The 26,123-nt window shown below is 39.7% G+C and overlaps 1 protein-coding gene across 1 annotated transcript in view; it reads right to left on the minus strand.

The window, feature by feature from the left end:
- The window catches only part of LOC149818522 (alpha-mannosidase I MNS5-like), an 80,568-nt gene that overhangs the window by 47,792 nt on the left and 6,653 nt on the right, over positions 1–26,123 (minus strand). The window contains exons 5-11 of the mRNA XM_089986238.1: positions 14,903–15,002; positions 14,467–14,649; positions 12,500–12,548; positions 12,237–12,416; positions 11,841–11,961; positions 10,177–10,262; positions 10,001–10,064 (exon numbers count right to left, since the gene is read on the minus strand). Of these exons, the coding sequence (XP_089842364.1) occupies positions 10,001–10,064; positions 10,177–10,262; positions 11,841–11,961; positions 12,237–12,416; positions 12,500–12,548; positions 14,467–14,649; positions 14,903–15,002 (783 nt within the window). The remainder of the gene's footprint in view (positions 1–10,000; positions 10,065–10,176; positions 10,263–11,840; positions 11,962–12,236; positions 12,417–12,499; positions 12,549–14,466; positions 14,650–14,902; positions 15,003–26,123) is intronic.

Raw genomic sequence — 26,123 nt, forward strand, 5'->3', positions numbered from 1 at the left:
AAAGACCACATCATAAGATGAGTCGTTAGTTAAGCAACCGCTAACGCACTCATTCGCTTTTGGTTGTTCTGTCAAGGGAGAGGACAGAGCGGTACAAAACTCCAATGGACAGGTTGTTAATAACCACACCACGGGCAATGATCCGATCTCCTCAGACATTGGAGTTAAGGGAAAAGGGGCTATAATAGTTAGCTCAACACTTCTACAGAAGTTGGATGCATCCGTGGCACTGCCTTCTTTGGAGAATCCTCTCTCGGCTAAAGCCGCCCCTTTGGAGCTGACTCAACTAGCTATTCGGGTTATTCAAAATACATAGAATAACAGACGCCCGAACTAGTCTCAGTTGTTTCTACGTTTTGCCTGCGCATACCCGCAAGCGAGTAATATCGAAACATAAAGTCTATTCACACTGGTTGTTGGGTCGTGTGACTCACTTGCACTACTGACACGCTTGCACCACTGACTCGCTTGTACTACTTATGTGTTTGCACTATTTTACCTGCGTGCATTGCTTAACTGTTTGACTGCATATCTGGTTTAAACTGCGTAACCTACTGAATTAAATATACATAATTCAGTTTCCTGTAGTCTCTCTTGTGCACCTACTAGTTTTTTGCGAAACTAACCCATTCTATGGGTACAGGTGATGATTAGGTACACCAAGGGCGATGGCGCGATAGCAAGATGACTCCAAGACTTTCTTCTTCCTACTCTTAGCTCGCATCCTAGATGTTTGGGATTTTGTAACGGATTTTCCTTGGGATATCTGAATTTTTTACTATTTGGAGAACTTCTTAAATAAAAGTGGCTTTTTCAAGTGTTTGTAAGTAGCATGGGTTGTACGCTTTGATTCTTTTAGCTAACGCGTCCAAAGTTGTCAGCTTGCCTTTCTGAAATTAACAAAAGAATAGTCTTTCGCTGATTTATCTCTGAGATAAAGAGATTTCTTTTTAATCTCTTGCCTGTTTTTCTGAAAGGTTTACAAGTTTGAAATTTTGGGGCGTTACAACTTGGTATCAGAGCTAAGGGAAGCAAGGATTCTTGACCATTGAGCATCTGCATCGCGCTGTAAGTATACATTTCCTCTTGCTTAGTAGGTGTATTTTGCATTGTTAAGCTAAGTGCCTTGACACGCTCTGCTTATGTACCAGCATTGTTGGGTTTTCATAAACTACTGATGTTAAACATGAATAGTATTTATGTTTTTGGCTTGTTTTGAGCTTCCTGAAATTTCTAATTATTGGTATTCCTTGTTTACTCCAAGGATGGCAAGGAACTTGAATGAAGGGTCTGTTGACGAATGGTCAGATCAGCAGGGATTCATGATGGATTCCATAAGTTCCTTAGCAGCGGCTATACGAGACCAGATTCGCTCCCAAAGGGGACCAGCGCCCGTTCCTTAGCCGAGGCCGCATACCGCACTGACGTATGAGAAATTTTTGAAGCTTGACCCCCCGACCTTCGACGGCAAGCCCAACCCAGACATGGCAGATAACTGGGTGAAGGAGGTGGAACGAGTGTTCGAGGTCTTGTCAGTGCCCGATGACAAGAAGACATTATTCGAAACCTTTAGGCTGAAGGAGAATGCCCACAGTTGGTGGGACATGGCCCGTGGTTTGCAGTTTTCGGGAATTTCGCCACTTCCTTGGGAAGCTTTCAGAAAGGCTTTCTTGGAAAACTACTTCCCGCCTCATGCGAGGGAGAAGAAGAAGGTGGAGTTCTTGGAGCTCAGCCAGGGAATTCGAGTTTGACGAATTACATCGCCAAATTCCAGAGTTTGGAACCCTACTGCCCCAACCTGTTCGCGGATGATCGCGAGCGAGCAGGAAAGTTTGTTCGGAGGCTGAAGGAGGGACTTATGTATCGGGTCCTAACGAGCATGCCCTCGACCTTCTCTGCAGCAGTTGCTGCTGCTACCCTCCTGAGTGAAGCCTGGGAGCGCACTAAGAGTACTCAGGGCAGGAGGCCACCCGCTACGGGTGGTGAGCCGAAGACACCTTCCGGCGACCCAGGCAAACGACCATTCTTTCCTGTAAAGAGCGGAGGAAGGAAACGATATCCTCCTTTGAAGCGTCAGCGGCCTCAGGGCAACCCTTCAGCCAGGCAGCAAGCTGGCATCGTATGCCCCAGATGCCAGCGATCTCACATTGGGCAGGCGTGCCCGCTCGACACAGGCGGATGCCTGTATTGTAGCAAGATGGGCCACTACGCCCGTAATTGCCGCAAAAAGGCAATTGACGACTCGAAGCAGAACAGCGGAGCACCTCTGCTCCCTCGGTCACCCCAGCAGCAACAGCAGTATTTGATGCCACAACCGCAGGCGAGCGGTCAGAGGAGGGCGTAAGGACACGTCTACACCGCCAAGGCCGAGCAGTTGACCAAGGGCGACCTAGTGCAAGGTACCCTTTTTGTCGCTAACCAAGCGGCCTTTGTGCTTTTTTATTGTGGTGCCACACACCCTTTTATTTCGGTAAGTTTTGCCGAGTTTTTGCACATACCTGTAAAACCATTACATAATACCCTTGAAGTGTATAACCCGATTGGGAAAAATACTATTTGTGCGGCCTACGTACCAGAGTTGGACGTAGTCTTGGCAGATCGACATTTACCGGCTTGTGCTATCCTGCTAGTGATGATAGAATTTGATGTCATCGTGGGCATGGATTGGCTGCACAAGTATCATGCCAAGATTTTCTGCCGAGATAGCAGGATTGTCTTATCTCCACCAAGAATGCCCAAGATGAAATTCAAGATCGTGAAACCCGTTCGGGTGAGCAAATTGATTTCGTCGCTGAAGGCGCAGAGCTACCTGAGGAAGGGATGCACTGCCTTTTTGGTTAGTGTCATCCAGTCCGAGCCGACGCGAGTCCCGATGAGAGACTTGGAGGTTGTTCGAGATTTTTCAGACGTCTTCCCGGAGGAATTGCCAGGCCTTCCTCCACCTCGAGAGGTGTAGTTCGGCATCGAGTTGTTGTCGGGTACTCTGCCAATTTCTAAGGCTCCATATCGGATGGCGTCAGCCGAGCTCGAAGAGCTCAAGAAGCAGTTGCAAGAGTTGATGGATCAGGGATTCATCTGCCCAGTGTCTCGCCCTGGGAAGCTCTTATCTTGTTCGTGAAAAAGAAGGACGGATCATTGTGGTTGTTCATCGATTATCGGATGCTTAACCAGGCGACAATAAAGAATAAGTACCTGTTGTCACGCATTGAGGATCTGTTCGACCAGTTGCAGAGGGCCAAGATCTTCTCAAAGATTGACCTTAGATCTGGGTACCATCAACTCAGAATTAAGGAAGATGATATCTCCAAGACGACTTTTCAGACCAGGTACGGGCATTACGAATTTACGATCATGCCCTTCGGACTCACCAATGCTCCTGCAGCGTTTATGGATCTCATGAATAGAGTGTTCAAACCTTTCTTGGACACCTTCGTGATCGTGTTCATCCACGACATCCTGGTGCATTCCGATAGCTGGAAGCAACATCGTGAGCACTTGAGAGTTATTCTCGAAACCTTGCGAAAGGAGCGTTTGTTCGCTAAGTACTCTAAGTGCGAGTTTTGGCTCTAGGAGATCATGTTTTTGGGACATGTCATCTCCAAGGAAGGTGTGTCCGTGGATCCAGCGAAAGTAGAGGTCGTACTCAGTTGGCAGCAACCGAGGAATGTTCGTGACATTCGAAGTTTTCTTAGATTAGCTGGGTATTACCGAAGATTTATCAAGGATTTTTCTAAGATCTCTCTACCTTTGACGCGGCTCCTGAAGAAAGAAGCTAAGTTCGTGTAGGACGACATGTGCGAGAGCAGTTTTCAGATGTTGAAGGAACGTCTTACGACTGCTCCTATTTTGGCCTTACCTTCGGGTCAAGGCGGCTTCGTGATTTACATCCACGTTTCCGAGACAGGCTTGGGTTGCGTCTTAATGCAGAACGATAGAGTGATCGCCTATGCATCGCGCCAACTTAAAATACATGATAAGAATTATCCAACTCATGATTTGGAGTTAGCAGCGGTGGTCTTCGCATTAAAGATATGGCGGCACTATTTGTATGGGGAGCGGTTTGAGGCTTTTACAAATCATAAGAGCCTAAAATATTTGTTCTCGTAGAAGGAGCTGCATATGAGGCAACGGCGTTGGCTGGAATTTCTCAAGGATTATGACTTTACCTTGTCCTACCACCCAGGAAAAGCAAACGTTATGGCCGACGCTCTGAGCCGCAAGTCTCCCAGCGTTTCCGTTAATTTGCTATTCGCAGGGTGGAAGCTGATCGAGGATCTAATATCGTGGGAACCGTTTGCGGTCACTCAAGATTTGATCAGTCTTTCTAGCATGGTAGCTCAACCTGAGCTATTGTCAAAGACCTTTGTCAGTCAGAAGATCGATGCGCAGTACGAAAAGCTGAAGGCTCTAGCGCAGCAGGCCGATACCCCCTTCCGTCTGAGTGAGGAAGGAGGTGTATGGCATAAGGATCGTCTCTGGGTGCCAGAAGATCCTATTTTGAAAGATGAGATTCTCGCTGAAGCCCACAAGTCCAAGTACACGATCCACCAGGGCAGCACGAAGATGTTCAAAGATTTGCAGCGCAGATATTGGTGGAGTGGAATAAAGCGGGACGTAGCCGGGTACGTTTCAAAGTGCTTGACTTGCTAACAGGTTAAGATCGAGCACCAGCGACCAGGCGGAGTGATGCAGCAGATGGAGATTCCTCAATGGAAGTGGGAAGACATCACGATGGAATTCATCGTCGGTTTGTCGAGGACGCAGAGGAAGCACGATGCGATTTGGGTGATCGTGGATCGACTCACTAAATCGGCGCATTTCCTCCCTATTCGGCTCAGTCAGTCACTGGACAGCTTGGCAGACCTCTATGTCAGGGAGATTGTGAGATTACACGGTGTTATGTATCGATCATCTCCAATCGTGACCCAAGGTTCGCCTCCAGGTTTTGGGGGCAGTTGCAGTTGTCCTTGGGCACAAACCTAAAATTCAGCACCACCTTCCACCCTCAGACCGACGGACAATCTGAACGCACGATTCAGACTTTGGAAGACATGCTGCGAGCGTGCATGTTAGACTGGAAGGGAGAGTGGGACTCTCATACCGAGTTGGCAGAATTTGCATACAATAATAGTTATCATGCGAGTATCGGTATGGCCCCGTACGAAGCCTTATACGGGAAGCCTTGTTGATCACCTGTTTACTGGGATGAGGTTGGTGAACGAATGCTAGATTCACTTATAGTGCTACAGCACTATACTCAACAAGTGCACATGATCAGGGAACGTCTGCGTACCGCGTAAAGTCGGCAGAAGTGTTACGCCAATTGTCGACGTAGAGAGCGCGTGTTCTCAACTGGAGATATGGTTTTTGTCAAGGTATCTCCTACCAATAGCGTTTTTTGTTTCGGGAAGAATGAAAAGTTGAGTCCCCGGTTCGTCGGAGCTTTTGAGATCCTGGATCGGATCGGTGAGGCGGCTTACCGTGTTGCGCTGCCTCCTCAGTACGCTCAGATCCACGACGTCTTCCACGTATCTATGCTGAGAAGATACGTTCACGACCTATCACACATCATTCATTATAATGATGTGGATATCCAAAAAGACTTGACGTTCGAGGAAAGACCAGTGGCAACCGTTGATCGTCGAGACCAAGTGCTCAGATCAAAGACGATTTCTCTTGTAAAAGGCGTTGGCAACACCATGGAATAAACGAATGTACATGGGAGTCTGAGTTTGATATCAGGGAAAAATACCCTGACTTGTATTTTGACCAATATATGCACTAGAAATTTCGAGAACGAAATTATTTTTTAAGAAGGATAGGATGTAAGAACTTCAAAAAAAAAATTAATTGATATGGGCCGGATCCGGCCCCGACCCGAGGCCACCGCCCCTCGCTGTCATTAAAAGACAGTGAGACAGGCAGGAGGAGGGTTACGAAACCCCCCTCACCGCCTCTCACCCTCTCGTCTCTCTCCCTTACCCTCTTGCTCTCTGCAATTTCTCTCTCACTCTCTCGTCCCCGACTCTCTCCCTCACCGACCCACTCGTCTCCCTCTGTCTCTCCGTTTCTCTCTCTCGCTCGACTGTCACCGACACAGTCGACCCCCGACAACCCGCGACCACCGGCGACAAGCTCCTCTCTGGCGAGCTTCCTCCGAAACCCCCCTGGTACGTCGTCGCCTCCTCTTCTCCCCTCTTTTCCTTTTCTTCTCCTCTTTCGTCTCTCTCCCTCTCTTTCCCCCTTGTTTCTCGGTTGCGCAGGGAGGGGAGGGTTGAGCCACCTCCCTGCTGCCCTAGGTTGCAGGGGAGGGGTAAAGCCTCCTCCCTGCGAGCCCTTTTAGCAAGGGAGGGGCGGAGCCCCTCCCTGTGTCGTGCAGGGTACGGGAGGGGCTGATTCCCCTCCCGGTGCCCTTCTGGCTACAGGGGAGGGGCTGATCCCCCTCCCCGCTTCTGTTACTGCAGTGGAGGGGCTAAGCCCCCTCCCTGCTTCTGTCACGGCAGGGGAGGGGCCGACCCCCTCCTCCCTACCCCTCTTTGTTGTTCCAGCAGGGGCCATAGGCCCCTGCCCTGTTTATTTCAGCAGGGGCTGCAGACCCCTGCCACTTTTTTATTGTTCTACGGCCCCTGCCCTTTTTGCTTGTCAGCAGGGGCTGATGGCCCCCTACCCTTTGTGCACGAGCCTATACCCTTGGCAGACAGGCCCGGGTAATCTTCAGAAACTACATCGTGATGGGGATAGATCATTGTAATTGTTGGTCTTCAACGAAGAATTCCTAGTAAGCATAAGTCATCAGCTCGCTTTGGCTACATCCCGCTTTTGGCAGCAAGGGTCATTTGGCCCTGCCCCATCCTTTTTTTTGAGTCAATTGGGACGGTTGGCCCCAGTCCTATGTATCAGAGAAGTCGAGTCTTTTCCTTGCTTTTGCTTTTGTTTGTGTTGCATGTTAATATCGCATATTTGCAGCTACGACGGATCTCACTCGCGCTCCGCGACTCGAGCAGTCAATCGTGTACATTCGCAGACGCCAGCAAGCTCGTAACTCTCCAAGGTAGGGGAAGATTGTACGGGAAGACTTGGATAATTGAATTAAGTTCAATAAACTAAAAATGATCATTAAATGAATATATATATATACAAATATATATATATTTATACAAGTATGCACTTCACTCAAGGACGTGGATTCGTGATCCTTGTCCTTTACCTTCTTACAGTTTTTACTTGTCGTCGCGCATCGCGTCGAGATCTTGCGTTGCACTCCTGCTTACAGTTTTTACTTGCCGTCACGCATCGCGTCGAGGTTTAGCGTTGTACTTCTGTTTACCGCCTTTACCTTGTCATCGCGCTCTACGCCTAGGCTCTTGCTTTTGCATATGTGTTGGTATTGCCTTGCTATTACTGATGTTGTGCAGGTTCTTGCTCTTTGTGTATGCCTTAAAGGCATCCTCGTGGAGGATGCAAGGGGCATTTACCACTCTCTCTCTTGCGGCGAGAATTGAGTGGAGAGCTAGTGTTACATACTCGTCTAAGGAGAGGGATACCTTACAAGGATCCTGACTCTTCGAGTATGCAGTCCTACAAACGCGTTGGGGTTCGAGCGAACTACTTAACAGGGGTTCTGTTGAGAAACCTGTATTCCGTCTATAGAGGCCGGTATCGAGTCATGCGAGGCATGTAGATACCCCGATAGCGGATGAGATTCTAGAAACTCGCATGCATAATATTGGCACAAGGTACTGCTGTTTCAAAAGATAAACATTACGGCTTTGTAAAACACTCCTGTTGAGGCTTCTATTGAGAAGTTATACCCCCTTCATCCTAGAGTACTTATAGTCGTGCACGATACGTCTAGTACTGCAATGATCGGATGAGACGGTCGTGCGACCTCGAACAGTGCTAATGCACAATGCTGTAATCACATAAATGGCCTCACATTCGCCTTCACAGACAAGATGCTCGAGTGGTTTAAAGACCAGAGCATAGGATGGGTCGTTAGTTAAGCAACCCCTAACGCACCAATTCACTTCTGGTTGTTCTGTCAAGGAAGAGGACAGAGCGGTACAAAACTCAAATGGACAGGTTGTTAACAACCACCCCACGGGCAATGATCCGGCCTCCTCAGACATTGGAGTTAAGGGGAAAGGGGCTACAATAGTTAGCTCAACACTTCTACAGAAGTTGGATGCATCCGTGGCACTACCTTCTTTGGAGAATCCTCTCTCGGCTAAAGCCGCCCCTTTGGAGCGAACTCAACTAGCTATTCGGGTTATTCAAAATATATAGAATAACAAACGCCCGAACTAGTCTCAGTTGTTTCTACGTTTGACCTGCGCGTACCTGCAGGACAGTAATATCGAAACATAAAGTTTGTTCACACTGGTTGTTGGGTCGTGTGACTCGCTTGCACTACTGACTCGCTTGCACCACTGACTCGCTTGCACTACTGACTCGCTTGCACCACTAACGCGCTTGCACTACTGACTTGCTTGCACTAATTATTCGCTTGTACTACTTATACGTTTGCACTATTTTACCTACATGCATTGCTTACCTGTTTGATTGCATATCTGCTTTAAACTACGTAACCTACTGAATTAAATGTACATAATTCAGTTTTCTGTAGTCTCTCTTGTGCACCTACTAGTTTTTCGTGAAACTAACCCATTCTATAGGTACAGGTGATGATTAGGTACACCAAGGGCGATGGCGCGATAGCAAGATGACTCCAAGACTTTCTTCTTCCTGCTCTTAGCTCGCGTCCTAGATGTTTGGGGTTTTGTAACGGATTTTCCTTGAGATATCTGAATTTCGTACTATTTAGAGAACTTCTTAAATGAAAGTGGCTTTTCCAAGTGTTTGTAAGTAGCATGGGATGTGCACTTTGGTTCTTTTAGCTAACGCGCCCAAAGTTGTCAGTTTGCCTTTCTAAAATTAACAAAAGAATAGTCTTCCGCTGATTTCATAAAGCATCTCTGAGATAAAGAGATTTCTTTTTAGTCTCTTGTCTGTTTTTCTGAAAGGTTTACAAGTTTGAAATTTTGGGGCGTTACAATATATATTGTCAAAAATCATATGTTTCATGAGCGGACTAAATACATTGAGATGGACTGTCACTATGTTCGGAAAGCCTATCTGAAAGGAATCATAGAACTTCCGTATGTCACTTCAGAATATCAGTTGGCAGATTTCTTCACCAAAGCACTGTGTTCTCCGCGGTTCAACTTCCTTCTTGGCAAACTTTTGGCCATCATGCCCTAAGTTTGAGGAGGGGTGTTAAATTGTAATATCAAATCAATGTAATTATATATATTATATATATAGGAAGATAAATGCACATATATATTTCATATATATGTATATGTACCTACCTACATATATATAAAGTATATATATTTATTTTTTATAATAGTCATAGGGGTAGTTTAGTCATTTTGCACATATTCTTTTTTCGAATATGTTGTAATTATCTTTCTTTTTATTCTTTATTTTCTTTTTATTTTGTAAAAGGTAGTGTACACCTTGGAGGGGGGCACCATCTAGTCGTTGGGCCCCTTCCAACGGTCACATTTATGACCGTTGGAGGGGCTCCAACGACTAGAAGTGGAGCCCCTCCAAGGCTTCCACCTCCTCTGTAAAAAGAGGTATTCCCTCTATTGTATGAACATGGCTTTGTGTCAAAGCCCAAGTGATTTATAAAGTTTGTTATTCATTTTTATGCCTTTGTGCATTTGTGATATTTTGTGAGTTGTGCTTTTATGCATAAGTGCTCTAAGTGTTCTTATTGTGCATGTGTGCACGTGTTTGTTATCAAGAATATTGAAGTCTTGATCATAGTATCTTATTGAAGATACTTTCACAAATACTAGCGTAAATACAATAGAGGAAAACAATATAAAACAATAAATAAGTAAATAAAAAAATAAGAATAAATTTAACATCTAAGAAACATGAATTTTTTTTTCTGAAGTACAACTGAGAAGCTAAAGTTTTGAGGTACCTTTCTGGAAGCACCCCAAACCTCTTCCACAGATGAAAAAACTCACGATGTGTTGAATTGGCAGCTGCAACATCGCCAATCAGAATCTGATCATGATAAAGCATAAGAGGGTCAAAAACATTTAAGGATTCAACTCTCAGCAGATTACCAATAAAAAGGTTTAGGTTCAGATTTACTGGCCTGAATACCAGGCCAAAAAGCTTGAAGGCTTGTAAGTTGCGAATAAGTTGTTTTTCCTGTCTTCATATCAGCTTCATGGTACCTGAAACAAGTACCAACCATGAATATGCGGAACTGCATAACAGATATTAAAACCAAAGCTGAAAAAGTTCCATAACAAAATGCATTCGGCAGTATCATGATTTATAGCTTGTGTCCACTACCAATATGAGCAGAAAGCCAGGAACATCACCAATGCAAAAGCTTGAAACTTCTCAATGCCTTTCTAAAATGAAGATTTGTAACCTAATTCCAAAACCAAAATGCTATGGTTTCCATTCTACACTAGATGCAGTAGTAGATATAGCAGACATCACAAATTAGAAAATCCTCTTAATCACGATTTTACAATGGATAGACACATGACAGGAAGTTCAGAAGCATGATGTTGATTTGCTATGTTTGAGTACAGAGACAATGGACTGTTCAGAGGAATGACATCAATAATATTAAGAAATGCGAAAAACTGATAGAATATTAAATATGGCCAAACTTGAGGAGAATGGAACTGGCTGAAGAAAGTTGATTTTTTTTTTTTGACAATCCAAGGGACTCCCCCCCCCCCTTGCCCCTGGATCACCGACCACACATTGGCTGACCTCCGGTTGGTAAAACCCTTGAAGACCCCGTGCCCACCAGGGAGTACACCCATCTTCGACCATGTGGCAAGGGATGCCACCTATGGGTTTTGAACTCGTGACATCGCGTCAACTTCGTGACGTTCACAAGTCACCCCTACCAGATGAGCGGAGCTCTTGTGGGCTGAACAAAGTTGAATATGTAACACACAAGAATCATACGAGGATATGCAGTAACAGGAGTCACCATGTGTTCCCACAAAAAATTCTTAAACATAGCAGTAGAACAAAAATAGATACAATATGTTTATGCCAAGCCAGGGCTTGGTCTTGACAAGTTATTTTTTGGAAGGTTGACTTCCTAGCATTTTGTTGTCCTCAATTTACTTTCTCCTCTAACAAATTCTAATGAACTTGTCCTTGAAAAAAAAAGAAATAAGACCTCAGATACTAAAGATAAGGATGATAAAAGATAAATAAAAAGAGTGGCCTAATGTTGATAAAAAATGAAAATAGAGAAATGATTTTAGCTTCCTCAGACAAAACAAACAGCACAGAGACGTCAACAACATTCTTTGTAGACCATGTAACAGAAAGTTGGCCCTGGGCATATGGTGGGTGTTGAGTGTGTTTATGTGTGTGTGTGAGCGTGCATGTGTGTGTGTGTCAGAATCTGTTTATGTAATATAATAATTATTGTACATGTACAGGTTTGGATTGCTAATGCAGCACGTTTTTTACTATTATGCAGCTTTATATTTCCTGGAAGCCATTTTCCAATATACACCATTTCCGGCCATGGATAAGTAATCCTTCAAGTTATCGAATCAAATCCCTTCAGTGAGTAACCACATGGATATTGTGAAAAACATATGTTCTCTGAAAGAAAACATTACAGCCTTTTGCATAGAACAAACTAAATAGAATTCAACCATAGAAGAAAGCCATTATCAGATCCGTATTGCTCAATGAGTAAAGAAAATAACAAAATGCTAAACCAGAATGATCACTCTGAAAGATGAAGTTAACAGATAGAGCTTCACCATGGTCCATGACGGAAGTACTTCTGAGCAGCAACATAAGCAGAATGGAACATGTCCCAGAATTCGTCTCGCCCAAAAAGAATGTGAGCTTTAAGAAGATACTCATAAAATGAATCAACGCCTACAATGTATCATTAACGACTCAAAATAAGAGTGTGTTAACACATTTATAAGTGAAAAATTTAGCCCAATACATGACAAGAAAGATCAAAGTGCAAAATACACCATTGTAGAAACAAATTTACAATGCAATAAATCTGAATAGAAATTTGACAAGATGGAATTTTTAGAATTGATAAAGCCACCAAAGAAAATAAACCAAGACCATATGCTTATTTAGATATGGGAACAATTAAGTCTACCAAAAATGAAATGAAAAGCATCAGCAATGCATACCAGCTCCAATTCCAGTTGAATATTCGATCCATTCCCCAGTTAGTACATCTAGCGTAGTCCCTACCAGATTCAAAGAACTCCTTATGCTCCATAACTTGCGAAGAGCACGTAAAGCAGCCGCTTCATATCTAGGGTCCCCCGTTAATCTTGACAAAGCACCCATTTCAAGGATGAGAGATCCTAAATTTCCATATGTAACAAATGGAAAACAGTAAGACAAAAATATTTTCACGTTGTGATTAAATTATAATTTTCTGTCTCACCACAGCCTGATGTGCTAGTCTCTGTTGTCTCATTCTCCATTACTCCGTGCTGCCAATGGCAGAACCTCAGATCAGCTAATTGCAAAAGCATTGGCTTAGAGAAACATGGATAACAACATAAATCAGATCAATAAATTAACACTGTATACCTCATCATGTAAGTGATAACATGCAACATCGTCAATCAAACATGTAATCACAACTGTTCAAAAAGACAGTACATGTCTGAAAAAGAATTACCTAATAAAAGAGAAATATTATGAATTTTTCATTGTAAGTTCCCTTCTGTATTTGGAATTCATCTCAAGTTATAGAGCAAAATTGACTGAAGTTGGACTATGATGAACACTTGAGGTGATTACCATACCAACACATGATACAAGGAAATTGTTTTGAAGCAGTTTCATCCAAGGCAGGAAAGATGTCTCTTAAGGAAGATCTATATGAGGGAAATATGCCAGATTCTTTCAGAAATCTGTATTAGGTACACTCCCCTAGAGGGAGACCATTCACCATTGACCAACTGCAAAGAAGAAGATTTCCATGGCCTAATAAATGGATGTTAACTCAACTTCGAAGCAAAGATATTTCCACAAAAAATCAACAGACCGGATGGCATGTCCAAATGCTTCCCTTGAAAATAACTACATAGCCACTACAAAAGAACCAACGATCATAGTGATAGTGGCTGATCCATTTAGGTAAAGAGTCCGTCTAGAATAAGAATGATAGTAGATAACCGCTTTGATTCTAGGTTAGCCAGATTAAGCAATCTCAAGTCTAAATAATGCTAAAGGCATCACCTAAGTTACATTGCTAGAAGAATGATATAGCATCACCCCAATCTTTTGCTTTCCATTCTTTGCATGACTCTTAATTATCTTCTCTTTACCTCATAATCCCTTTTCAATGCATAGTTATCTCAGCATTTCTTAATAATATGAAAATATGGCCTCTGAAAGAACAAACAGGTTTTTTGCAAATATAATGACGTGTTAAAGGGGAAAATGCATATAGTTCCTTGCAACCTAGTCATCTATCTTGTCTAATCTCTGTCTTGACTTGATGGAAAACAGAGCATTTAGTACTTCAACTTGCTTGAAGAGTCACCATTCACAGCTAGAGTTTCACTTGCTTTAACAATCATACTCTGGCATAAACAGGCAAAAATTGATCCATGCTCCTTAGGATACTCAATACCCAGAAGATGAATGATGCTAAAGCATAACAAAAAGAAAAACCTATTTGTATGTGCAGCAGGCATAGCACTCGGGGTCTAATCCTCCAGTATATTCCCAAGCCAAACAGATAAGACCTGCACTTCTTAGTCATGAATTATTGTAGTTATACTATAGTACAAAGAAAAGAACATAGCTAGAAAGTTCCTTTGGCTCCAACATAAGGTTCAACCATCCATTGGTTTGTTTTAAGTTTTAACAACATTGAACGGAAGATAACTAAATAAATCTGTCAACTGTGAGGTTCCCACTTCAGGTTAACATCATTACAAAAGGCTTGGCAAGAAAGAAAGCCTATCAAGTGGTCTAGTGTAATGCAGTCACCTGGTTGTTCAACCATTAACATTTCCAGGTGCTACAAAAGAAAAAACAGATAACTAGATCAGAAGTTGAAAAAAGGCAAACTTAAGAAAATTATAAAAATAGTATACATATGATTGAGAAGATATACATTTTAAACATTTTAGACAGTTGAACTATTGTTCAAATTGATAATATGGCAAGCATTGGCAGTTCCATGATCCATCACATAAAGTTTCACATAGTATTTTTCACACAATCTTCATGAATGGCATGTTTGTTTGAAAAATGTACACATATACTGTAGCATTATCATCATAGAGATAATATTTCTCTTTCCTCTACCAAGTTGTGAAACTTTAAAGCTCCCTTATAAAAGATACTCTCACAAATGAAGTCCTTCAACTTAGGAATGCCTTCATCATATACCTTCAGATTAATCCATGCATATGGGAGGCCAGTCGGAGTATTGAATGCTGACAGAAAGCGTTCCCCTAAGTCAACAGCCAGACGTAATAATTGGTTATCATACTTTCCTTGGACCAGCTTATCCATATAATCAGTTGCAAGGATGTGGGCAGAGACAAGTCCACCAAGAACTCGTATGTTGCACTGAAAAAATCTCATGGGTAAATTAAAATTAGTAACCAGTAAAAGCACAGTACCTCAAAATATTTCCTATTTGGAAGTTAAAATTAATAAACAACACAATACCACAAAATAGTTCCTACTTGCGCTGAATCAACATATATATCACCGATTAAAATTGTAAAAGGCTAGAGATAATTATCACCATCACTTAATCTGTCTACAGTTCTACATGGATTAAATCACAACATTGTGAGGAGAAAATCCAGATACACACCTCAAATAGACTTATACGAGCATCAACATCAAAGTTAATGTTCTCACCAAGCCATAGCACAGCCCTTTCAAATTCCGTGTAATTTCCCAGTACAACAAGACTGCAGAAACATCCAGGAAAGCAACAGAATTAAAAAAATATGCATTCAGTTTATAAAAACCAACCCCAACATGCGCTTACAACTGCAGTCAAGAAAGCACAAATTTAGTTCCTTCCGAGTACTAAAATTATCAACCAAGATACTGATTCACCTATTCTAGAATCAACAGAAACAAATAAGTGTGTTCTACTCTACCAAACACAGATAAACTTCCATCAACTTTTTGAACATGAAAGCATCTAAAACACAGGAAGATTCAGGAGTATATTCAACACAATGGTTTAACAGCAATACATTCTTTGCCTTCATCTGGTTCCGCAAGTAAAACAATACATTGACTGTTAGGCCCTATTCATTCAGTATGGGGTTGGGCTGCATTACAAGGGCCATTTGCATTAGTTCATGGTCGTTTTACTATACATATGGCAACTTAAATATAGGTAGAGAAATTTTCTGGCTGAATTTGACTATTAAAGTAAATGACACAGGAGCTGTATGCATTGGGGAGAGCTAGCTTAATCAACATCAACGCTGCATGCATTTTCGAAAGTGTTCAAGTTTGTGACTTATATGGAGGGCACCTTCAAGCATGACTCAGAACCATTCCTTGGACTGGCTCTTAAGGATGAGCCAAAAAGTATTGAAAACAAACAAATGCACATATTCACAGAGAGAAGAGTAGATTGGAAATTGACAATTACTGAGTACAGCATGTCACGAACAGAAAGTATATGTCTTGATGTGCCACTTATGGGCAAAAGAATATGACCTCTTATGGGTCAATACACGAAAATACAAGAATGAGCCACTAAGGGCTGAGAACACTCATAAAAAAGAATATTATTGGGGAATAATCCCCTACAGAGAGTTACAAATGAGAGAAGGGGTAGACCCAGAGTTACCGGAAGCGCCTAGGGTAAAGGGGAAGCGCGCTTCGGAAGCGCGAAACGTCGCGCTTCCGAAGCGTGAAGGGAAGCGTCCCCTTTTTTGGGAAGCGCGTTTTCCTTTTATGAGAAACGCGCTTCCCATTTATGGGAAGCGCGCTTCCCCCACGCTTCCCCATTTTTTTCATTTTTTCGCTTCCCCCTCGCTTCTGGTTCTCGCTTCCGGTTCGCTTCCTAGGTCGCTTCCGAGACGATTCATAATTTTCTTCTAAGTGGTCCCACGCTTCCCCGCTTCCTACATTTTTGAAAGTACCTCGCTTCTCGCTCCCGCTTCCCGCTCCCGCTTCCTCAAGTGGCAACTCTGGGTAGACCCCTTTTACATACACAAGAGGCTCCTAGAGAGCCGTTGGGACCTACCCAACGGCAACGACTCTATTAACATTCCCAAAAAACTCATGAGGCAGGGAATAATTACAATAAAAATAGAAAAATACTTATTTCTGTTTGTACATGTGAAAAGACCAAAATACCCTTAAACTACGAATATACAGGAATGTACAAAACTGTAAATATAAACATATATATGAAAAGAAATCTCCATTCACGACTGGGTTTGGATCCTATCCAAACCCAATTCAAGTTTACTTAATTACATATTTAAGCACATGTTCATTCATGACATATTGTAAATTTCTCTTGTTGTGTAATGGGTATTTTCGTACCCTAGTAATTGTAACACCTTATACTTAATGGATAGTCAATACCGCAGCCTCCAGTTGAGGATTTTGTAGCTCTCACGTATTCTCCCCTCACCTTGTGTATGAGAGAAGGAACCCACGATTTTTATCAATATATACATATATGTTTACATTTAACACTCACCCTCAAACTTACGGTGGGATCACCAAAAGTTTGTCCACCAGGAAATAGAACCTTGGGGAAGGCAAGGCTTTTGTGAAGAAGTCTAAAAGTTGATATTTTAAAGTTATATACGGCAATGAAATAGACTTCTTCAAAAATTCTTCACGCACATAGTACCAGTCCATCTCAATATGTTTAGTCCACTCATGAAAGGTGTGATTTTCAGCAATGTAAATGACACTCTTGTTATCACAATATAGTCTGGATGGCTGTCACGAATACTCCCATATCTTTAAGAAGACACCTCAACCATACAATTTCAGTTGCAGTAGTTTTCATAGCTCGATATTCAACTTTTGTGGAGGGGAGAAATACTTTCTGTTACTTTTTACATTTCTATGAAGTCAGAGAATCTCCTACAAAAACACAAAAACCAGTAGTTGAGCGTCTGTCATTTGGGTCGCCCACCAGTTAGAATAAAAATAAGCAATTAAATTAAGAGAAGATGAAGATAAAAATAATCTTTTAGAAGCAAAATTTTTTAAATATCTAATAATACGCATCACAGCACTCATGTGCACAGTGATAGGAGAATGTTAAAATTGACTGGCCGTATGAACTGCATGCGCTATGTTTGGTCTGGTAATAGTCAAATATGTTAATGCTCCAATCAACTGTCGATATGGAATAGGATCATGTAGAGATTCTCCATCATCAATCTTCATCTTTGGATTTATCACCTCTGGAGTATCTACTTTTTTGTCATCAATTATTTCAAACCTATCAATAATTTCAGCTGCAAATTTGAAGATACCCTCGAGGGGAACATGCAACCTCAATCCCTAAGAAAATTCTGAGAAAATCAAGGTCAATCATTTGACTCAAAAGAGTGCACACACAAAAGAGTGAAAAATATTTCTCATTAAAGTGGAATAAAGCCCACACAAAAGTATATTGTACAAAAGGGTTTTACCCCATATTTAAAATGCTCACAATAGGGAGCCAAGAGGGAGTCGTTGGACTCCCAATGACTCTTAATAGAGCCGTTGGGGGTCCAACGACTCTAATGAAATAAGTGCTTTTTGACTTAGTCAAAAAGCACTAGAGTCTAAAAAGACTCTAATGATACAAGTGCTTTTTGACTTGGTCAAAAAACACTAAAGTCCAAAAAGTAAAAAAGGCAACCTAATCCTAATTATAAACTAACTAGACTATGCAGCTAAATATATTACAAATGTTTATTACATTTTAACACTCCCTCAAACTTACGGTTAATAACCGAAAGTTTGTCCAAGAGAAAGTGAAATCGAGGAGAAGTGAGAGGTTTTGGTAAAGAAATCTGTCAGTTGATATTCTGAGGTATCATATGATAGATCAATGGTGTCATGAAGGAACTCCTCTCGTACGTAGTAACAATCCATTTCGATATGTTTGGTGCGTTTGTGGAATGTCCACTTGTTGGCAATATAAATAGAACTTTTGTTATCACAGCATAGTCTTGATGCTCCTGTACTTTCAACACCCATGTCATGAAGCAGACGCCTTAGCCAGACCACTTTCATAGTGGTTGTAGTCATCGCCAGTTGACGAGAGACTTTTTGTTGTTTCTTACATCTCCATGAAATTAATGATTCACCTAAAAGCACACAAAATGCAGTAGTTGAGTGTCGATCATTGGGATCACCTCCTCAATCCGCATCGGTATAAGCAGTTAAATCAAAGGAGGAAGCAAATAAAAAAGTTCTCGAAAAATTAAAGTTTTGATATATCAAATAATGCGTAACACAGCTCCCACATGAACAGTGGTAGGAGCATGCTGAAATTGACTCACTGTGTGGACGACATGTGTAATGTCTGGTCTGGTAATAGAGAGATAAGACAGTGCCCCAACAAGTTGTCTGTAAGGTGTTGGATTTTCAAGTGGTTCTCCATCACCAATCTTTATTTTGATGTTTACAACTTCAGAAGTGTCAGCCTTCTTTTCGTCCGTAATACCAAACTTGCCAATAATATCCAAGGCAAATTTAGACTAAGTCAGCAAATAGCCTCTGGAAGAATGAGCAACTTCTATGCCAAAGAAAAATTTTAAAAAACCCAAATCACTCATTTTAAAATGTGTTTTGAGAAATTTTTTAATGTTAGCAACTTCCTGCTTATCACTTCCAGTGATGATCATGTCGTCTACATAGAGAAGAAGAATGATGATACCAGAATTAGAATTTTTAACAAACAACACAGTATCAGTAAGACAAAATTGAAAACCAAAATCAATCATAACTTGGCTAAATTTATCATACCAAGCCTTTGTGGCTTGCTTAAGTCCATATAATGCTTTGTTTAATCGAAGAGTCTTTCCTTTGAGAATATTAGTACCAGGTGGTGGTTCCATATATACTTCTTCAACTAGGTTCTCATTGAGGAATGTGTTTTTAACATCCATTTGATATATATGTTATTTCTTTGAAGATGCTAGGACTATCAGGATCCTAACTGTGGTCATTATAGCAACTGGAGCAAATGTTTTTTCATAATCTATTTCATATTCTTGGGAATAGCCTTTGGCAACTAAACGAGCCTTAAACCTTTCAAGAGTATCATCACTCTTGGTTTTTACTTTGTACACCCACCTACATCCGATAAGCTTTTTTCCGGATGGAAGATTTTGGATAGTCCAAGTATTTGCTTTTTCTGAGGCTCTTAAATCTACTGACATTGCTTTGACCCATTTAGATTGCTCTTTTAATGTATCATAGTTAGAGGGTTCTATATAGGAATGTATTAATGCAATAGAGGCTTGATACTTTGGTGAAAAAGACTTGTACGACACAATTTTTCTGGGAACTTTAGAGACTCTCGATGACTGCATAGTGAGTATTTGTTCCTGTTCTTTAGTGTATTTTTCGAGAGCACAAGGTGTATCTAAATTACCTCGCGTAGAGTACTGAATGCAAGAAGAAGGATTAAGAGCTTCTGAATTTGTCATATCGAGTTGTTCTTCTGGATTTGTTGCGATATCATCTTCAACAATTTTTGGAACTAGATCCAATAGAAAAGAATATTCATCTATTTCCTTAGAGTTCACGTTTTCAAAAAAAAACTTTCTTTTTCCAAGAAGGATACATTCCTTGAGACGTATAATTTTCTAGTTTTGAGATCAAAGCATCTATAGCCTTTTTGGTGACTTGCATATCCTAAAAAAGCACATGAAATAGCACGAGGAGAGAATTTATCATTTTTGTTCGAAAAAATAAAGCATTTGCACCCAAAAACTCTTAACCTGGAGTAATCTGGGATTTGTTTAAAAAGTTTTTCAACCGAAGATATATTGTTTAAGGAAGATGATGGCATCATGTTGATAACATAAATTGCGGTTAACGTGGCTTCGGCCCAAAAAAACTTTGGTACTTGATGTGTGATAAGTATGATTTTTGTTGTTTCTATGACGTGCCTATTCTTTCTTTCTGCTAACTCATTTTTTTGAGGAGTATACGGGCATGATTTTTTATGTATAATACCATGCAAGTTTAAGTAATCCTTAAATTCTTTGGACAAAAATTCTCCCCCTCAATTAGTGTAAAAATTTGAAATATCATCCTTGAATTGATTTTTAACTAACTGATGAAATATTTGAAAGTGTGAAAAGACTTCAAATTTGTGTTTAAGAAAATACATCCAAGTGTCTCTTGTGAAATCATCTACGAAAATTACATAATAAATGAAGCCACTTTTTGAGCTAATAGGTGTGGGGCCCCACACATCTGAGTATATTAATTCTAGTAATCGAGAAGAGACAAAGGTTTTCTCTTGAAATGGTAGTCTTTTCATTTTGCCCAAAATACACTTTTCACGTTTAAAGGTCTCAAAATTACAAAAAATTTCCATCTTTGGAAATAACTGGAGCTTGGATACACTAGGGTGTCCAAGTCTCTTGTGTCATAAGCCTAAGTCAACTTTTTGAATACTACAACATAATGTATTCTTAGGTATATCCAAAAAATCCATGTAGTACAAGCCTCCTTCTCTATGGCCTTCCCCAATCAGCTTCCCTCACTGATGATCCTGCACTCGACATTCACGAGAAGAGAAGGAAACATTACATCCATGGTCAGTTAATTGTGAAACAAATAAAAGGTTTAAATTGAGTTTAAGAATATATCTAACTTGTGGAATACAAAACCTTTTAGAGTTTTCAAAATTTCCTCTTCCTTTAATTTCAAGAGATGTTCCATCAACAATAAACACATTTGACCTATTTCAGTTATGACATTTAGATAAAATATTAATATTTGGGATCATATGAAAAGAAGCACCTGAGTCAAGAAGCCAAAGAGATTTACCTGAATTTGAGGTACTAATGGAAGAAACCACGACTCCAGTAGAGGAAGACGCCCCCTTGAGCAGTGGTTGAAGTGTCTCCACTAGTTGTTCGAGAGACATGCTTCCAATAGAAGATTCGTTGGATTCTTATGAAGGTCTGATAAAGGCAACCTTCTTTTCATATGGTTTCTTCAGTTTTGAACAGTAAGTTTTTACATGTCCTGGCTCACGACAGTAGTAACAAATTACTTTTTTCTTCTCAAAATCATTTTCGTCATTCGTTCTTCTATAGTTTGAAGGTTTGTAAGTGCGAACATGATTTTCCCGATCTAGATACGGCTAGAACCGAGTCATCATCACTTTTGGCAATTCTACTTTTGAGCCAATTTTCCTCCATGCTCAATTCTTCTATCGTATCTTCAATTGAAGAAACCTTTCCTCGATGAAGAGGAATGGACTTGGTAGCTTCAAAATCCGATCTTAGTTCATTGACAAATTGAAAAAAGTGCTCCCTATTCATTTGATTTTGGCAGAGTTTGATGTCTTGTGGACAATGCCACTTTTGTTCGAGAAGAGCTAACTCTTTCCATAACTCGGACAAGCCATTATAGTATTCTTTAATGCTTTTATCCCCTTGAACCATATTCCGAACTTGATGTTGTAGCTTGCACACATGTGCAATGTCTTTAAGAGAATACGTTCTCTTTAGATAGTCCCAAGCATCATTTGCATGTTTAAACTTGCAAGACTTGAACATTTTTTTATATTCACATTACTTATGAGCCAAGACATAATCTTGGCGTGTCTCATTCTCCATTCTTTCCACTTTTTCTCGTAAATAGTAATGGTTATAGTCTTTTCTACCTCCGTAAGAGGTATTTTTTTCTCACATTCGATCTTTGTGAGGATTAATTTAGGTTCCGAGCCGGTTTCATCTACTAATCCCCACAACCCCTTTTCCCATATGAGGTGCTTCATAATTGAAGCCCATGTGACGTAGTTTGAATCATTAAGCTTGATGGGTTTAATGGTGACATTATTATTGTCATCCATTTTACAAGGTTTTAATAAGGAAAAGAAAGAAAAATAATAAGAGTAGAGAAAGGAGATGTACCCTACCACGAATGATAGATACGAACACACCTTCAAGCATTGCTTGATCACACTTTTATATATACTTGGTGAAGAACATCTCTTATCCTTCAAAACCTGAGTGCCACGCTTCCCAATGCACCAAGATAAATGACTTGATCACAACTGTTACTCTGATACCATGTAAGAAGAGGAAGCTCACAAACGGAACTTCAAAAAGAAGCTCACAAATGATCTTTCACAATGAACACAATGGTTCATACAACACACTTACAAAAACCAAAATACTCAAAAGAGTGCACACACAAAAGAGTGAAAAATGTCTCATTAAAGTGGGATAAAGCCCACACAAAAGTATATTGTACAAAGGGGTTTTACCCCATATTTATAATGCTCACAATAGGGAGCCAAGAGGGAGTCGTTGGACTCCCAATGGCTCTTAATAGAGTTGTTGGGGGTCCAACAACTCTAATGAAATAAGTGCTTTTTGACTTGGTCAAAAAGCACTAAAGTACAAAAGGACTCTAATGATACAAGTGCTTTTTGACTGGGTCAAAAAGCACTAAAGTCCAAAAAGTAAAAAAGACAACCTAATCATAATTACAAACTAACTAGACTATGCAGCTAAATATATTACAAATGTTTATTACATTTTAACATTTATAAGATATACGGAGGTGAGAGTTGCTTTAGCCCAAAAATATTTGGCAACACTTTTAGATATGAGAAGAGTTCTAGTGGTCTCTATTATGTGTTGATGCTTTCTTTTGGCCAAACCATTTTGCTGTGGTATATTAGCACATGACCTTTGAAGAAGTATTTCATTTTCTCTTAGATATTTTTGAAAGTCATTAGACATGTATTCACCCCTTGAGTTAGAACAAAAAATAAATATATTGGACTTTAAAAGATTTGTCACTAACTTATGAAAATTTTAAAAATTCTTAAATACTTCATGTTTATGTTTGAGAAAATATATTCAAGTATAGCGAGAGTAATCATCCACAAAAGTAACATAATAAGTGTATCCTCCTTTAGAGGCAACAAGAGCAAGACCTCAAACATCAAAATGAATTAATTCAAGCGATTTAGTAGTAGAGAAAGACCTCACTTGATATGGAATTGATTTCATTTTTGCAAGAATACAATCGGTACAAGAGATTTGTTCATTATAAAAGATCCTCAGATGAGAAATATTGGATAATTTATACATACTAGGATGTTCTAGTATTTGATGACATAAAACTTTATCCAATTTTTTAACATTAAGGCAAAAAAGTCTTGATAGGAATTTTCAACTGATTCATATAGTACAAGTCTCCTTCTTTATGCCCTTCTCAAATCTACCTCCCGAACTAGAGATCATGTATTAAGCATTGGTTAGAAGTGAAGGAGACTCTACATCCATGATTAGTGATTTGAGACACAGAAAGTAAATTTAAATTTAGTTTTAGAACAAATCTTATTTAAGGAATACTAAAACTAGGACATTTTTCAAAATTTTCAATTTCATTAATATCAAGAGAGGTTTTGTCGACAGTGCAAACATTTCTTTTACTATTAGATCTTCTACAATTGGAAAGTATAGACTTATCATATATCATATGAAATTATGCACCTGAATCTAAAAGCCAAGAAGTTATACCGGGAGGACAAGAGGAGGAGACAACAGCACCTGTCACGGATTGTCCTTTTAAGTAGAGGTTGCAATGCCTAAACAAGTTGAGGAAGAGACATGTTTGAAATTGATTTACTTGAAGAATCTTGGTCAACTTGTAAAGTATTAACCGAAGCAACCTTCTTTTTATTTTTGTTCTTGAATTTTGAACAAAATGGTTTAATATATCCCGATTCCCACAATTATGGCAAAAAATGTCTCATTTTTTTCTTCCATTTCCTTAATACAATGATTCTTTCCATAGTTATTGTTCTTATAAAAGTATAGGGGTTTGTATATATGAGTATTGGCACCCGGTTTTAAAACGGCCAATACGTTGTCCTTAGTTTCTTTTGCTTCATTTTGAGACCTTAATTTAGTCACTTTCATGCAAACCTGAGCTAAGACCTCTTGAATAAGAGGAAGCTAATCTTGTCTTATATGGATAATGTTGCTTCTTATTTGTTAAAACTTGGGTCGCAACCCTCTCATAAATTGAAAGAATTGCTCATTGTTGATTTGTTTCTTTCTAGTTTGATCATCATTGGGAGTTTCCCAAACGAGATCTAACTTAGCCATTTGAATCTCAAAACTTCTTTAAAGAGCCAAAGTACTATCTAATACCTTGTCACCTTGTTTACAATTGTGTATTTTATCTTGAAGCTACCATCGAAATGCAATGTTGCATTGAGTAAGTTTGTTTAATGAAGAGTCATATTTCACTGATTTTTTCAAACTCCAAAATAGTTTCACATGTATCTTCGTTTATACTTCCTATCAGTGTTGTGAAAAGCGTTAAGGCGTAGCGAGGCGCTCCACCAAAATCTGAGGCGAGGCGTAAGCCTCGAGGCGCAAAGCGTAAGCCTCAAAAAAAAATTTATTAAAACTTAAAAAAAAACTATAAAAATTATCTAACATTATAAATAAATAAGAAATGCTTTATTGATGAAGCAACAACCAACAAAAAATAAAAAATCTCAAATAAATACGAAAAAAATATGATATTAACATGTAAAAGTAACATTAATGCAACAACTTGATCTATGTAAGTATCTAAGAAATAAAATATGAGCAATCATTCAATAAAAAATTAACATTAACAACAAAATGCAACTAGCAACATCATGTCATAATTAGAGAATGCATGTTAACATTAACAACCAAATGTTAATATATTTATCCAAAACTCTTCAAAATGAAAGTGTTAACATTCATAATTACAACTCAAACTCTTCAAAATGACAGTAAAAAGTAGCATCAAGAAAAGAAGTAAGAAGAAAGAAAGAACCCATGGAAAAACTAAAAGGGGGAGATAGAAAGTATTTATCTCCCATCTAAATTCAATATAAAAATCAGCTTAAAAGATCAGAGGGAGTAACAGTCCAACATGAATCAACATATTTAAATAATAAAACAGAGTAACAGAATGCAAACTTGAGACAGAGTAACAGTATGTTGATCATATAACCTAGAATTTTTTTGTGAGAGACGAGAGAGAGTACAGGCATGAGCTCCAATAACTAGGATTTAGGAAGCATAAGCTCAAGTTTCCTACAAATAAGCAAACTGATGTCTATTTATTTGTTCTCTTACCATCATTGGAAGGAAACCTAGATGTCAGGTTAGAATCTTACTTCAAGAAGTCAGTCATTTTAAAGAGCATATTTCTTCCTGCAGCAACTTCTGTTGCTTCTTTTTATGTTTGCATAGTTTTTGATATTTCAATGATTAATGTGCTTTGATAAATTCAATGGCTTAAATAACCATGATTAAAAGTGTGTATTAGGATATTTAATTAATTTCCAAATTTTGTGTTTATTTATTATCCCTATTCTAAATCCATGTCAATTTGGTTTGTATACTCAGTGATCTTTTCCCACTTGTGATGTCAAGCATAAATTTCAATATTTGTGTACTGCAGGACTATACAAAAGTACACAGATTTTAGGCACTGCAATGTTAATTTTGTGTGTGTGTGTGTCTGTGATATTTGTTGTATTCTCTTAGTTTTAGAACTCTATTAATGAGTTTATCTTCAAGATGGTTTTCATCTCTGATGCTCTCTCATGATTGTTTGTTTGTTTTGTTTTAGGGGAAACACAGACAATTGAGTGGGCTATGCGCCTACGAGTTGCTCTTTATATGGGCGAGGCTTTGGAATATTGTAGTAGTGAAGGTCATCCATTGTATCATGATCTCAATGCACACAGAGTTCTCTTTGATCAGGAAATAACGTATGCTTGTCTCAAGTGCAACAAGAATCCTGTATTAGAAAAGTTTGTTGGTCCCATTTAGTCTGAGTTGTTTAAT

The sequence above is a fragment of the Nuphar pumila genome, chromosome 13 (genome assembly GCF_984573655.1).
Source record: "Nuphar pumila chromosome 13, dmNupPumi1.hap1.1, whole genome shotgun sequence".
Taxonomy (NCBI): domain Eukaryota; kingdom Viridiplantae; phylum Streptophyta; class Magnoliopsida; order Nymphaeales; family Nymphaeaceae; genus Nuphar; species Nuphar pumila.